We start from the raw sequence: 16,868 nt of genomic DNA, 5'->3' as shown, positions 1-16,868 counted from the left end.
TAGTAGAGTTCATTGCCTTGGGATTGGACTTCAGGAGAAGAAAGGAAACCTGGACAGGGAAAATGATTTCATTATCATCAATACCACTATAGTCAATTTCGGGACCTCCTAAGAGGTTTGCATGACAAGTATTACTTTACCTTGACTGTATGCAGTGTTGAATGGATTTTGGTGAAAGATTTAACAGATTGTAATTAGAGATTTTTATAACACGCCATATCCCAAAAAACCTGCAAACACTCACCCACTCAGCAAACACCCACCTGCTCAGCAAACACTCACCCTCTATAAAAACACCCACCCACTCAGCAAACACCCACCTGCTCTGCAAACACCCACCTGCTCAGCAAACACCCACCCGCTCAGCAAACACCCACCCGCTCAGCAAACACCCACCCACTCAGCAAACACCCACTCGCTCTGCAAACACCCACCCACTCAGCAATCACCCACCTGCTCTGCAAACACCCACCCACTCAGCAAACACCCACTCGCTCTGCAAACACTCACCCGCTGGCTATTGCTCTGAGCAGAAACATTTATGAGGGCAGCCACTGCTGGGATTTTACAACACCCTCTGGATAGGTCTTTTCTTCATGGTGATCTGATATTTTAAAGCCATATGTTTAGACACGTGCTTTCAAATATCTGTTGAATTTTACACACTAGATTGTGTATGCTGGAATCACAGTCACAGAAACCTCTTGGAAGGATTCAAAGCTACTTAAAATCTTCACAAGCGCCTTTTTTCTCAAATTAAAAAAGAAAGAAAGAAAGAAAGAAAGAAAGAAAGAAAGAAAGAACGAAAGAAAGAAAGAAAGAAAGAAAGAAAGAAAGAAAGACCAGTTACAGTTCTACAGTTCTAAATTAAATTAGAAAAAGTGTTTTTTATAAAACTGTGCCAGCGCCTGTAGAGAGGAGCAAAAGTGTGTTTGAGGCATTTCATTTTCTTTCATCATTTTAATTTTCCATGATAGAATTGTGTTGTATAAATATATGTATATATATGCACAGCCAATGAAGGGTTTTTGACCAAAACACCATGAAATAAATACATTTTCTTTTTAATTTTAAACATTTTGTGTACAACCAGAAAACTTCATTTTTTTTTCATTTTTGTAATTATACCTTCTTTCAAACCTATATGGGTAACACAAAATGTCCTTTTGAGGAAAATAAATCTAAATTTGTCAAAGAACCATTTTGAATACATCTTTAAATTTAGATTTATTTTCATCAAAAAGGCATTTTACGTTGACCCATAAAAATAAAACACAATACATGAAACACAAAAATAATTGCCAAAGAATTATAATGTCCAACTTTCTGGGTTTTCATCTTATTGACAAACAAACAAACAACCCCAAACTACAACAACACAGTGTGTCAGCGTGTCAGTGTCTGAGCCAGAACAGAGGTGCCTGTGCATTGCAATGAAGGATCACTTACCTCTATCCAGCACAAATCTCATGTTTGAGGGGAAAATCCCAGCTTATAAGTCTTTTCAAGGGACCTAAATGGATACAGCTGTCATGCTTGCTTTCAGGTTTATTATCAAGAGGGTTACAAATGAAGTCACCTGAGACTCACTGGGATTTACAATGAGATTTTAAAAAATGAATAATAAACTCATCACCTCCACTGCTCTGTAACCTGCTGTAATAATGTACCCAGCAGGTTCCCAGTCCAATCAGAAAGTAGTCAATAATGTACAGGGAGAAGCTTATGTGCCCACACACCTTTGATATACAAGACTGTGGTTTTTCAAATCACATCTCACTCCACTTCTCACACAGCAGATGCTCTGGGTAAAACAAGCCCCCTGACAACCTCAGACCTTGATACTCCTCCATGGATGCACTGGTCAGATCTCATAGGCTGATTCCCTTTACTGCAATGTTTTTGCACGTTTTTTTTTTTGCTTTTCCATGGTTATACTTTGCATTTCCCATAGCTGACCCTGGTTTGCCATGTTTATTAATATGCTTCACCAAACCTCGCTATTGTTTCCAATGGTTGTCTATGCTTTACCATGCTTTCACTCTGCTTTATTACACTGTGCTTTGCTTTTACTTTTATAAGACGATAAAGACCACTTGATTCACACTTTAGCAAGGAATATCTTCCCATTAAAGTGGTTCAGGAAAGACCTCCAGCCTGATTACCTTCTACCCAGGGCATACATGTGTTTTATTACTGTGCTTTAAATGACAGCTTTGAGCCTTTTTCTCGTCCTGCTGAGCTCTCGTCTCTGAATGAGTGTCCTGTAGTTGTAGAAGTTACTGGGGGTGGAGTTGCATATGCACACATCAGTTATCAGCTTATATAGAGCTCACTGTTTCTATTAAATGCAATACATTGTGAGGCGCCATGTGAAATACAAGTGTCAGCACCGAGATAGCCTTGCTTGGGTGCTGGTTTTGTTTTGGATTGGTTTGTATCTGCGTCTGCTGCTCCTGCTGCTAGCCAGCCTCGGCCTCGACACTGCTCCACCACATTACCTTACCTTTGGTGTGTTGTTTTCAAGCTCAATTTTTTATTCAGTTTTTTATGACACTTGGGGTCTGGGTTTTGAATGAAGCAATTATAGAACAGATTTAAAAAGAGCTTCAGGCCTCTTCCAAGCCTCTGCATTACGTGGATAAGCTGTTATTAGACATTACTGGTTATTATTGGTCGTGTGAAAAAAATGTGCTAATGATGTTTGGGGTGAATAGCTTTGTGATGTATTTATTGATATAAAACGTTGCACTCTGAGGAAGGAGCTCTTATGAGATGCATTTGACCAAAGGGAAGTAGGAGACTGGGATTGCAGGAGGCCAGTGTTACAGCAATCACACAAAATGATTTCAAGCAAACCCAAGAGCTTGCAAACTTCAATCTGCACACATCCAACAGAGCATTCCAAATCAACACCACACTCAATGCAGAAGACTAGTGACTGAAATAAACTGTAGCCCTTGAATTTGCAGGGTTCTCGTGAGCCTGCAGCAACAAAGTAAGATAAAACAGGATTGTTTGCAGATAAATGTTACTTCTGAAGTCAATGAAAACGGTACATTGGCCCTCATAGCATGTAATGCTTCATTCATAGGCAGTTACTGCTGAGGGTAAACTTCTAACCTTCTTTAAAACAAGTTTTAAACAGGGTTTGTTAACTGAAAACTCTATTACTTCATCAAAATGCACCTAAAAATACACAGTCCTTAACAAAACATTACTTGAAACTGTCCTTAAAGTCTGTATGTACAATTCAGACAGGAAGACACTGGAGACACTCCTGTGCAAAGGAGCAAACTAAGGATTTTATATAGGTTTTACACCTACTCCCCCTGGTCCAGACTATTCTATGTATAAACTGTAATACAAAAACTATAAAGAGATACTCTACTCAAAGCGTTATGTGATCAGTATTTCACTTATGGAGTCAGTGTGAATGGGTGCAGAATTACCTGTCAAAGCTGGCTGAACTTTTTGAGGTCTACATACAAAGTAACTTTTCAAGTATTTTCTAAACTTCTTGTCCCTGAGGCCATAGATTATTGGACTGAGGAATCTTGGTAAAATGTAAACCACCAAATACGTAACGTATCGACTGTCTGAAATACGTCCTTGGAAAATATGCAATAGAGCCAATTCTATCTGAGGTGTTACATACGTCAGCATGCACATTAACAACTGGACCCCGTGCAGCAGGATGGTGTTGCGAGCCTTTGCAGCAGAAGATCTGTCAGTGGTGGCTGCCCTTGCTGCAAACATGATCCTCAAATAAGTGTAAATTATAGTGAGGGAAACAAAGGAGAAGTACAAGATATCAAATGCCTGTCTTTTATAAAATAACAAAGGTGACCTAAACACATTCTCACGATAGCAGAAAATAGAGGAGTGAAAAAAACTTAAAGATTCGGTTGCAAAAAAAAACAACCAGTCGAAGAGCAAAGGAGCGAGACCTGCAGCCCAGATCACAGCAATGAGAATGCGAGTCCTGCGCACCGTGCAGATCTGGGAGTGTCGCAAGGGGTTGCAGATGGCTACGTAACGCTCAACAGCCATCGCTGCGAGATTAAGAGGGGTGTTCATAGTGGCAAACAGAGCAAGAAATATCAGAACGCTGCAGAAGGAGACATTGATTTTGAAGAAAACATAACTCACAATGTATAAAGTCACTGTAAGAGTCAGCTGAACAGCATCATTGATGACCATGTGGATGAACAGAATGTAGCGGGGCTCCTCGGCAAATATTGCGTTTTTGAAGAAGGTGAGGACTACTGTGCCATTGATGTAACTGAGACACAGCCAGACAAACACAACGATGATATTCTTTGCGAGGGCTGTGTTAAATGAGTCCCTGGTTGGGTCATTTACCACGGAGGCTGTTTCAGGTGGAATTACAGTAGAGTTCATGTCTTGAGTCTTCAGAAGCCGTGAAAACTGTAAACGAGAATCACAATTTCGTGAATATAATTGTCCTAAAGTAGAACTGTGAAAAGCATAATCACTATATCATGATACTTCATTAAAGCACCCAGCCAGCAGAAAACAGCAACAATCCCAAGGAAAAAGCCATGTAAAATCCAGAAGAAAAAACATATAAATATATATAAATACAAGATATTTATATTATCTTGCATAGCAGGGTGCTTTAAACAGAGCTAGATCAATCTCTATAGCGGGCAAATTGGGGATTTGACTTAAATGGTGAATTTAAAATGATTATTATTATTATTATTATTATTATTATTATTATTATTATTATTATTATTTTATTATTATTAATAATAATAATAATAATAATAATAATAATAATAATAATAATAATAATAATGTTACAAAAGGCAAACAATCATTTATTTTACTAGCAGAATACCTATGCTTTGCACAATCATAATTCATCATTAAAACATATTTTTTCTACCATGGTGCCAATACTTAGATGCACAGCTGTAAATGTAAATTGGAATTTTTTGGGGTCTATTTCTTGCATCTATCAATAGCACCTGGTTTTACATAAATATATAAATAGTCCCTTTCAATTGCCAAACACCTATTAAAAACCTTATAAGTGTTGAAAGATGGAAAGACTTTTGTGGAATAATACCTACAAATGTATCAAACATTTCTGTGTCTATTATCATGCGATGATCGCCATTGGATGAGCGCAGGTGTAAGCTATGCAAGCTCTGAGGACTGATTGCATTTGTTGTTGTTGTTGTTGTTGTTGTTGTTGTTGTTGTTGTTGTTGTTGATGTTGCTGTTGTTGTTGTTGTTGTATATTGATGGCTGGTCATTGCCGTAGATCTTTACAATCAGAAAAGAACAGCGATCTACAGAACACATAACAAACGTGAAGATATTAATCAGTGAAATAAATATGGAAGGATCCCTTACCTCTGTCCTGGTCAATTGCGTTGTTAATGTTCTGGGAGGTAATAAATGAAGCTTATAAATATTTTGATGTAACCTTAATTGATTGTGACGTCATCTTGCTCTGTCAGAATGATTTGCCTCTAACTGGTCTGAAGGGATTGCTATATTGTTCTACATAACGTCTCCTAAGCCTTATTTTGGAAACAGCTTTTATGAGGTCTCATTAAACCCTTTTAGGATTAATAATATATAATACACATCTGGAATTTATAATATGTGCTTATTTGGTTCTGTGTGCATCTTAACCAGCCAGCTATTCAAGAATTCCTGCTTGCATGCTCACAGTATGCTGTGCTTGTTCAGCGAGCTGGAACAGAGCAGTTAGTGATGTGAAAAACTTATTAACAGACATCAGTGAAATAAATACAGAACACTGCAAGTCCTACTACATACTGCTCTATTTTCCCAAAGTCTTGGCAACTTCTTAAATTCCATAGAGTTCACATAAACTGTTTTACAATTTCTAAAAATGTTATTTCAAAATTGTGACTGTAGGGGACTGAAGTAAAGCTCAGATAATGTGCAAATCGGCTACATTTCACTTATTATCAATAGGCTATATAAACTAATTTAATTTCTTGTATTTTAAAAGACAGGGCATTGATACCTGCACAGAACAGAGACTAGACAGGACAATCACACCTGCACAGAACAGAGACTAGACAGGACAATAATACCTGCACAGAACAGAGACTAGACAGGACAATCATACCTGCACAGAACAGAGACTAGACAGGACAATCATACCTGCACAGAACAGAGACTAGACAGGGCATTGATACCTGCACAGAACAGAGACTAGACAGGACAATCATACCTGCACAGAACAGAGACTAGACAGGGCACTGATACCTGCACAGAACAGAGACTAGACAGGACAATCATACCTGCACAGAACAGAGACTAGACAGGGCATTGATACCTGCACAGAACAGAGACTAGACAGGACAATCATACCTGCACAGAACAGAGACTAGACAGGACAATCATACCTGCACAGAACAGAGACTAGACAGGACAATCATACCTGCACAGAACAGAGACTAGACAGGACAATCATACCTGCACAGAACAGAGACTAGACAGGACAATCATACCTGCACAGAACAGAGACTAGACAGGGCAATCATACCTGCACAGAACAGAGACTAGACAGGACAATCATACCTGCACAGAACAGAGACTAGACAGGACAATCATACCTGCACAGAACAGAGACTAGACAGGGCATTGATACCTGCACAGAACAGAGACTAGACAGGACAATCATACCTGCACAGAACAGAGACTAGACAGGACAATCATACCTGCACAGAACAGAGGCTAGACAGGACAATCACACCTACACAGGGAACCATTACAGCATCCAAAAAACATTTGATCAAATCTAAACAGTAATCGTGGCAGTCTGGGAGTGCAAGATTAAATATCTGTTATTACATATTATATTCAATGAGTGATTGACATTATCTATTAATACTTGTCGTAACATAGAAATCTGCAGCTGTGATCCCACGTTGCAATGCTTTTATTTTTTTTTTTATTATTTTTTTTTTAGTTGAGCCAAACAGTTCACTAACTCCCAAAGCATGTGCTACTGATACCAAATAAAGCATTTCAGCTGTGAATTCAAGTAATGAAAAGGATTGCATTGCTGCGCAGTAAACCCCCTGTGGACAGTGCTTGCTTGGTCGATGCAGACTAGTATACTGAGAAATGGGATGGCATTTTAAAGGATGCAAACCAGGACTGTAGGAAGCATTTTGAAAATGATACAGTCATGCTGCATGAGTCAATAGCGATATGTAGCCATGTAGCTAAGAGTGCTGGTCAATACTGGGGTTTTTTCTGTTAGAAGGGCGGTTTTATATAATGATCGACTGAAAAAGAAATAAGGAGATTTATTGTTGTGATTGTTATTTTCAAAACACTCAAAATTGCGTTTATTATTTAATATCTGTTTAAAATGTGTATTATTCAATAGTTTATTCTCCTTTGTTAAACAAACGTGATTGTCTCCTGATACAGTGTTTCGTGTCCCTTTTCAGATTTTTGGAAATGTTTCCATTATTTCTACTTTTACTTTTTTTTTTATATTTTGTTTCACTTTAATTTTGTTCCCACTTCTGTAGTTATACATTGAGAGTGCCATTTCTATTCAAAATGCTGAAAAGCACATATGCAACAGCATTGTTTAGAATATGCGCCAAGCGCTGTAAATGTCAATAAGGAAAGTGATATAAACAAGCACAAGTCAAAACAAAAAACCTTTATTTTATATAGAGCCTTTCAAGAGGATGCATCACAAATTGTTGCACATCAAATTGCTTCCATACCAAATAAAATATCACTCAAAAAAGATTTAAATAGAAACTGATACTTGAACTTTTCAAACTCAGCCCTATTTCTGCCTGTTTTCCACTGTTATCATTTCTATATGTGTAATTACACAAGTATTTAAACATAGCCTGCTGCTGTCAAACAGTGTGTCCGCGCAATTGATTTGAAAAGCTGCCTGGTTTAATTAATGAAATCCTTTTTGTTATGGTATATCACAAAGACGCTGTGTTTTTCAACTGATTAAATCGTGTTAAAAGGAAAGAGGGCGGAACATATCTCTATAACCATTCCGTTGATTCTCATTGGCAGTGGACAGCCTGTGCTGTATTTAAACACTGCAAGCTTTAAATGTTCAGAGATGTGCTTGGAGAGCAGCAGAGGGAGCTGTGTTGGTTTATATGGGTGCATGACATGGATTTGTAAGAGAGGTATTGATAAGGAACAGCAACTGCATTTGTCGATTCTACAGGGAGCTGCATGACCTCATAGCATATTGGAACACTGAATTGGAAAACCCCCCACTTGAGAGGAAACATTGCACCCTCACTGTGTGTTTGAGTGTGTCACTCCGTGGTTTATGGTCAGTAATTAATTTATTATAACAGAAATGAGGAGTGAACAGGGAAATGAATAAACAGAAGCACTTTTGTGAGCAATTTTCAGACAATCAGCACGTCATATTTACTTTTTCTTTATTGCAGCAACTTTATTATTCCAGGTGAAACAAAGACCCTTACAAAATAAATTAATTGTTCCAGTTTTAATAAAAAATAAAGAAGGATCTGCAATCTAATATGCAGCAGAACATTCTTCTAACACAGAGTTATCTCAAGGTACAGATCATTAACAATAACAAATGAACCCGGTTCCTGTATTTCAAATGCTGTGTGTATAATATCCCATGCATCCAGCTTCCTTCATTTAGAGCTGAAAACAATGAATTCAGATGTGACCTACCCATAGACATCTTATTGTCTTTCTTTAATTGACAGTCCCACACTTAATGCAATCATTGTTCTGCGTCTCAATTTACTGATGATATTGCTAATATATAAAGGCATTGCTTCAGTTTGGGAGGTATGGAACTTATCATGATGTCTGATGATTGTTATTGGGTTGAAGCTGTCCGTCTTTTACAGTCTTGCATAAAAAGTGTCTTTTCAGGTACTTTCTAAGCATTTGGTCTCTGACCCCGTAGATCATGGGACTCAAGGACCTAGGCAGTACCTGAACTATTAAGTAAGTGAAGTATCGAATTTCTAAGGACTTCCCTGGAAAGATATATAAGATAATGTATTCCAGGGAAGGTCCAATGTACGTTAGCATACACAGCAGCAACTGGACCCCGTGCAGCAGGATGGTGTTGCGAGCCTTTGCAGCAGAAGCTGTGTCCGTGGTGGCTGACTTCACTGCAAACAGGACTCTGAAATAAGTGTACGTTAAAGTAAACCAAACAAAAGCTAAGTTTACGGCATGCAAAATGGTTCTCTTCTGAACAAGATCAGGAGACCTGAAAACATAATCGCGAATGCAGAAAACAGATGAGTGGAAAAAACTTACTGGCTCTGTTGCCAAAAGGATAAACAAATCTGGTAATATGGAAATGGTGCCTGCAGCCCAGATCACAGCAATGAGAATGTGTGTCCTGCGCACCGTGCAGATCTGAGAGTGCCGCAAGGGGTTGCAGATGGCTACGTAACGCTCAACAGCCATCGCTGCGAGACTCAGAGGGGTGTTCGTAGTGGCAAAGACAGCAACTGACAATAGAAAACAACAGAAGGAGGCATTGATTTTAAATAATATATAACTCAATACAAATAATGTCACTGCAACAGTTAACTGAATAATATCATTGATTACCATGTGAATGAACAGTATGTATCGTGAAGTCTCATAAAATATTCGGTTCTTAAAGAATGTCAAGACCAGAGTCCCGTTGACGTAGTTGATGAAAATGCACAGAAAAACAATGATGACATTTTTAGTGACGGCTGTGTCAAAATCATCTCTGATTTGAGCTGAGGCTCCGCTGCTATTCGAGGTAGAGCCGGATGGGCCATCTGTAGAGTTCATGTCAAGTGACTGGTCTTCAGAACACTGGCTGCAGAAGCAAAGAAATAAAAATCATTAATAAACAAAGGAGCTGGTAATGTACAAAATCAAACATGCTTAAACATAATGTCCTGTAAGAAGCACATGGAATATTTACCGCTACTTTAACAAAACACCTGCATCTCCCGTGCTGTCTGTGTGACTTGAAATCAGTAGAAATGCCTGTTGAGTTCCTTTGCACAGTGATTTACTCTAAACCAGTCACAGCTCTGTTGACCTGTCTGGGAAGGGTTAAAGTTTTTACACAGACGATTATTCTGCACTACAACACACTGGAGTTTTCCAACCCGATCCCTACCTCATAAACTGCATCACCTTGTATAAAACTGATCAAAGCTAACAGGCATACCATACAGAATAACACCAATAACATCTAAAAGAAAAACAACAACAGCTTCACTATGACATGAAATGTGTATATTATTTTATGTATATGTTTACTTACAGGAGCTCAATTTGTTAAACAGCAAAAAAGATTGCTTCCCTCTTCTTGGGTTTCTGGCTAATGTTCGGGAAACATCATCTTCCTTGCCTTCAAAGTTATATAGTCTCGTCTGCATCCAGGGATCACTTATATATAGACTCCTTAGGCCCATGAGATCTTGTATTGGGTTTTCAATGTACTCTATAGCTTTAAACATAGGTCTATGAGTGTGATGCTATTCCTGTCCAGCAATAACAGATATTGCTGATAATTAAGTTTGAGGCTGATAGTAGACTAGAGGTAAATAGCTTGAGACTTTGTGTGAAGAGTCTGTGTCATGCTGGAATATGTGTGTGTGTGTGGTGTGGACTTTCATTTATATTGTAATGGTTTTTGGTGCATCAATCCGATTCAGGCTGGTGTTTTAAACCCTTATCTACTCACTATTTTCGTACTACTTTTGACATCACAGGGTCATATTCTGGCCTGGGAGGGATTCCAACATGTGCATTATTAACATAACTGGTTTCAATCTTTTAGCTTTTTGCATATTTTCACACAAAGGCTGCCAATGTGGGCAAAATGACCAAGCCACATAGCTTAACCATCAAAACCATTGCCCCTCACCTCTATACCCCTCCCTGCAATGTAAAGCACACATACTGGTGCATTGCTTCAAAACATTTGCCCATCACCTCTACACCCCTTCCTGCAATGTAAAGCACATATACTGGTGCATTGCTTCAAAACCATTGCCCCTCACCTCTACACCCCTCCCTGCAATGTAAAGCACACATACTGGTGCATTGCTTCAAAACCATTGCCCCTCACCTCTACACCCCTCCCTGCAATGTAAAGCACACATACTGGTGCATTGCTTCAAAACCATTGTCCCTCACCTCTACACCCCTCCCTGCAATGTAAAGAACACATACCGGTGCATTGCATCTCGCAGCACTGGCCTTTCCTGGGACTTGCTCTCTCCTGGCTCCCTCCATGTATCCAGCGGTGTCTGCATTGTGCAAGAAGTTGTTTTTACCAGCCTTTGATCTGATGAAGTTCAATGATGCACTGGGGGCCCAGATTAGGGTTTGTTGATGGTTGAAGTATGATGTACTGCACTATATGTTATGTTGCTGGGAGCATAAAGCCAACTTGTATAATTTCCATTGAATCCCTGTCCACCCTATGAGAAAAGTGTCTTCACAACACCCACTCATTTCATCCATTTTCCGTGAATTGCCTGTGATGCTTCCAAAGTATCTTCTGTCTGTCCTTGTTTTCTGCCTTACCTCCTGCAACAGAAGCATATACCTAGGCTCACCAGAGCTGCTCTGATTACCTCTGTGTTGCATTCGGCTAACTGTAGTTTCACAATTCCTAATCTAACCCTAAATGATCTTGTCTTGAGTCTATTTGTAGGTCATGCAGTGGCTCTATTGTGGATGCTTGTACTGTACCCTGGAAAAGAAGCTGGAGCAAAGCAGCTTGGCTATATAGTAGCACAAACCGTTTAGACAAGATATGCCTCCTGGTTAGCTTTAGCTCCTGAACAGCTGAAGCCTTCTCCACTGAAGTCAGAGTGACATAAACTGCAAGATGTCTCAGTACAATTAGGTTAGTGTTTAAACAGAGTGGATATCCCTGACATCTCTACTCCAGCTGTGGAGCTCTCTCCGCCTAACCCTGCCATGTGGTCTCACCGTACAGCTCGATAAATAAGTAAACCAACATTAGTTTACCAAGTTATTATATATTTAGGTTTACTGCATGTGTAACTTTTTACGCTATTTTTGTTTTCTAAGTTTTGCAACTTGGAAATGAAAGCAGTGGAAAGCGTAATGCCAAACGTAGAAAACAGGTGGAAACGAGAGACAATCTACCCAGTGGTGAAGTTTTCGTCCAGGTTATTACAGCATTCTCTGTCTCTCATGTCAGAGCGATCTTGTTGCTCAACAAAGCCTTTGGGATTCTCTGACATTTTGAACCGTCCACAGAGGCTCGTCAGTAATGCACCAAAGACACCATTAATCGGAACATGCTCCCGTCTCCCTTCAGTCCTCATTAGACTGCAATGACAAAAGGTCAGGAATGACATCCAACCATCATTACATGTGTTTTGGAAAGAACAACTAGCAGTCGTGGGGCTGGTTAGGTATTCTTGTGGGTAACAGAATGAAGTTCACCTCGTTGAAGAACGAATCCGGGGGGGGGGGGGGGGGGGGGTTAGCTGTTATCAGTACTGGTCTGCATGTCTTTTACTGTTGGATTGTTCTTTTGTAGGTAAAAAGCTGGTCTGCAGTATAATGGGTTTAAAAGTGATTTAAAACAGGCAGGTAATCAAAGGCTGGTTACAGAGAAATCCATTCTGTACATCACTGCATGTTCCAATGCCACGCTTCAGTGGATTCTAAAATATTTAGAAGATTAAGGAGCGGTGTCCTTTGAATTTAATAACACAAACTGCACACATGTCAATCAATGGTGTCAAAATCCTTTAGAAAGTGATTATAGCAGACTGCAGGCCTGTGTGTATCCTTTAGAAAGTGATTATAGCAGACTGCAGATCTGTGTGTGTATCCTTTAGAAAGTGATTATAGCAGACTGCAGCCCTGCATGTGTGTGTCCTTTAGAAAGTGATTATAGCAGACTGCAGGTCTGTGTGTGTATTCTTTAGAAAGTGATTATAGCAGACTGCAGGCCTGTGTGTGTATCCTTTAGAAAGTGATTATAGCAGACTGCAGGCCTGTGTGTGTATCCTTTAGAAAGTGATTATAGCAGACTGCAGGCCTGTGTGTGTATCCTTTAGAAAGTGATTATAGCAGACTGCAGGCCTGTGTGTGTATCCTTTAGAAAGTGATTATAGCAGACTGCAGGCCTGTGTGTGTATCCTTTAGAAAGTGATTATAGCAGACTGCAGGCCTGTGTGTGTATCCTTTAGAAAGTGATTACAGCAGACTGCAGGCCTGTGTGTGTATCCTTTAGAAAGTGATTATAGCAGACTGCAGGTCTGTGTGTGTATCCTTTAGAAAGTGATTATAGCAGACTGCAGGCCTGTGTGTGTATCCTTTAGAAAGTGATTATAGCAGACTGCAGGCCTGTGTGTGTATCCTTTAGAAAGTGATTATAGCAGACTGCAGCCCTGTGTGTGTGTCCTTTAGAAAGTGATTATAGCAGACTGCAGGTCTGTGTGTGTATCCTTTAGAAAGTGATTACAGCAGACTGCAGGCCTGTGTGTGTATCCTTTAGAAAGTGATTACAGCAGACTGCAGGCCTGAGTGTGTGTGTCCTTTAGAAAGTGATTATATCAGACTGCAGGCCTGTGTGTATGTGTCCTTTAGAAAGTGATTACAGCAGACTGCAGGCCTGTGTGTGTATCCTTTAGAAAGTGATTATAGCAGACTGCAGGCCTGTGTGTGTATCCTTTAGAAAGTGATTATAGCAGACTGCAGGACTGTGTGTGTGTATGCTTTAGAAAGTGATTATAGCAGACTGCAGATCTGTGTGTGTATCCTTTAGAAAGTGATTATAGCAGACTGCAGGTCTGTGTGTGTGTATGCTTTAGAAAGTGATTATAGCAGACTGCAGATCTGTGTGTGTATCCTTTAGAAAGTGATTATAGCAGACTGCAGGCCTGTGTGTGTGTCCTTTAGAAAGTGATTATAGCAGACTGCAGGCCTGTGTGTGTATCTTTTAGAAAGTGATTATAGCAGACTGCAGGTCTGTGTGTGTGTATCCTTTAGAAAGTGATTATAGCAGACTGCAGGTCTGTGTGTGTATCCCTTTAGAAAGTGATTATAGCAGACTGCAGATCTGTGTGTGTATCCTTTAGAAAGTGATTATAGCAGACTGCAGCGCTGTGTGTGTGTGTCCTTTAGAAAGTGATTATAGCAGACTGCAGGTCTGTGTGTGTATCCTTTAGAAAGTGATTATAGCAGACTGCAGGCCTGTGTGTGTATCCTTTAGAAAGTGATTACAGCAGACTGCAGGTCTGTGTGTGTATCCTTTAGAAAGTGATTACAGCAGACTGCAGCCCTGTGTGTGTGTGTGTGTCCTTTAGAAAGTGATTACAGCAGACTGCAGGCCTGTGTGTGTATCCTTTAGAAAGTGATTATAGCAGACTGCAGGCCTGTGTGTGTATCCTTTAGAAAGTGATTATAGCAGACTGCAGGCCTGTGTGTGTGTATCCTTTAGAAAGTGATTATAGCAGACTGCAGCCCTGTGTGTGTGTGTCCTTTAGAAAGTGATTATAGCAGACTGCAGGTCTGTGTGTGTATGCTTTAGAAAGTGATTACAGCAGACTGCACCCCAGTGTGTGTGTATCCTTTAGAAAGTGATTACAGCAGACTGCAGGCCTGTGTGTATGCTTTAGAAAGTGTTTATAGCAGACTGCAGGCCTGTGTGTATGCTTTAGAAAGTGTTTATAGCAGACTGCAGGCCTGTGTGTATGCTTTAGAAAGTGATTATAGCAGACTGCAGGCCTGTGTGTGTATCCTTTAGAAAGTGATTACAGCAGACTGCAGGCCTGTGTGTGTATCCTTTAGAAAGTGATTACAGCAGACTGCAGGCCTGTGTGTGTATGCTTTAGAAAGTGATTATAGCAGACTGCAGGCCTGTGTGTGTATCCTTTAGAAAGTGATTATAGCAGATTGCAGGCCTGTGTGTGTGTGTGTCCTTTAGAAAGTGATTATAGCAGACTGCAGGTCTGTGTGTGTATCCTTTAGAAAGTGATTATAGCAGACTGCAGGCCTGTGTGTGTATCCTTTAGAAAGTGATTATAGCAGACTGCAGGCCTGTGTGTGTATCCTTTAGAAAGTGATTATAGCAGACTGCAGGCCTGTGTGTGTATCCTTTAGAAAGTGATTATAGCAGACTGCAGGCCTGTGTGTGTATCCTTTAGAAAGTGATTATAGCAGATTGCAGGCCTGTGTGTGTGTGTATCCTTTAGAAAGTGATTATAACAGACTGCAGGCCTGTGTGTGTATCCTTTAGAAAGTGATTACAGCAGACTGCAGGCCTGTGTGTATCCTTTAGAAAGTGATTACAGCAGACTGCAGGCCTGTGTGTGTATCCTTTAGAAAGTGATTATAGCAGACTGCAGGTCTGTGTGTGTATCCTTTAGAAAGTGATTATAGCAGACTGCAGGCCTGTGTGTGTGTATGCTTTAGAAAGTGTTTATAGCAGACTGCAGCCCTGTGTTGGCTGACCTAGAATAAGCATTATTGAACAGTTTTGTACAGAAATGCTGATGCCAGTGCTGTGGTTTTGGGGCTGGGGGGGGGGGCGCCGGGCACTCACTCTCAATCCTTCTACCTGAACTGGGTTTGATGGATCCAGAGTTCCAGGGAATTCAGCTTGATTGTCAGTGCTGAGAGAATATGGGAAGTGTAGCCTAAAAACACACTCACTAATCTGTGGGAAAGAATATAAAATAAATACATTTTTTTAAACAAATTAAACAAAGATATGTTTAAGTAGGCCGCCACACCCAGGGTCTGCTTTTCTAGCTCAATCAATTCCCAAAGTGTTATTTTGCATATTCTATATAAACTTTGCTATTTTGTATTTGTCATATTTGCAAATGAAATAACTTTTCTGAACTTTGAAAAGCAAGCCCTAAGGCACACCTTATAGACATAGACAGTGATATAGTGATATAGGCAGTGATATAGATAGTGTTATAGACAGCCCCAGACTGTGTAATGAGTGCTGTGACTAACCCAATGGCGCCATCTGCTGTTTGCATGTGAAAGTGATATAATGCCATTCAATCCTACAGAGCCGCGTTTAAGTGATGAAGAGCAGCGGTGTCGTGCATCAGTGTGCCCTAGAAAAACAGTTATCAGAGCTGATCAGAAACTAAAAACACTCTTCACTTCTCAGCACTGTCATGCATCACGTTTCAAAGTACATGCAATGTATGAACACTGGGGCATAATAAAACAATACTTTAATTAATACAATACCAGAAGGGTACAGGTGCAATGCAGTACACTGTTGTGTTGTGAGTTGGTCCACTAATATTTCATGTCAGGAACAATCACATCTTTGAACAGTCTGATCCCAATTTGGTCATTGTGATTAACTGGTGAAGAGTAATATTGCCACATATTAAATCCCAGAATTAACAAAAGAAGTGGAAAAGCATTTGTTTATTTATTGCATTCAGTGCCAGAATACAGAAATGTTTAAAAATGGTCATTAATCAATTTACAGAAAGTACATTTAATAGGAAACAACCTGATTCCAAAGGACACATTCACAACAGACCACACAGACACAGGCAACACAAACTACTCCACGCATGTGTTTATATAAACATGACACTGCAAGAAACTTAGTAAACCTCTTTGACAACAGTAAAGGATTTTAAACAGCTTCTTCTCTGCTTCCGAGTTGCATTTCAATGAGCAGAACATGTGAGATCTTGTTAAGACAACATCCAAAACGTGTGGACACTGAGCTTGGTGCCAGCACTGGAATGAATCTCAGACCAGGAATGGATTACATTTCACTTCAAACAGGCAGCTTGTTTTTGTAACACACCAATGTGCTGTGATAGATA

General features: G+C 39.8%; 2 protein-coding genes across 2 annotated transcripts; both read right to left on the bottom strand.

Annotated features, from left to right (window-relative positions):
* Positions 1–3,399: 3,399 nt before the first annotated feature.
* LOC121320205 (odorant receptor 131-2-like) lies at positions 3,400–4,365 on the bottom strand. Its single transcript, XM_041258457.1, has one exon. The coding sequence runs from the start codon at positions 4,201–4,203 to the stop codon at positions 3,400–3,402; it is 804 nt and encodes a 267-aa protein (XP_041114391.1). The 5' UTR covers positions 4,204–4,365.
* Positions 4,366–8,856: 4,491 nt separating this feature from the next.
* LOC121320204 (odorant receptor 131-2-like) lies at positions 8,857–9,783 on the bottom strand. Its single transcript, XM_041258456.1, has one exon. The coding sequence runs from the start codon at positions 9,628–9,630 to the stop codon at positions 8,857–8,859; it is 774 nt and encodes a 257-aa protein (XP_041114390.1). The 5' UTR covers positions 9,631–9,783.
* Positions 9,784–16,868: the final 7,085 nt, after the last annotated feature.

The sequence above is a fragment of the Polyodon spathula genome, chromosome 8 (assembly GCF_017654505.1).
Source record: "Polyodon spathula isolate WHYD16114869_AA chromosome 8, ASM1765450v1, whole genome shotgun sequence".
Taxonomy (NCBI): Eukaryota; Metazoa; Chordata; class Actinopteri; order Acipenseriformes; family Polyodontidae; genus Polyodon; species Polyodon spathula.
The sequence above is the reverse complement of the archived record's forward strand: the minus strand, read 5'-3'. Positions and strand labels throughout refer to the sequence as shown.

Coding starts and splice junctions, on each gene's coding strand:
- LOC121320205 (XM_041258457.1), bottom strand. CDS start 4,203: ATGGTCATCAATGATGCTGTTCAGCTGACTCTTACAGTGACTTTATAC.
- LOC121320204 (XM_041258456.1), bottom strand. CDS start 9,630: ATGGTAATCAATGATATTATTCAGTTAACTGTTGCAGTGACATTATTT.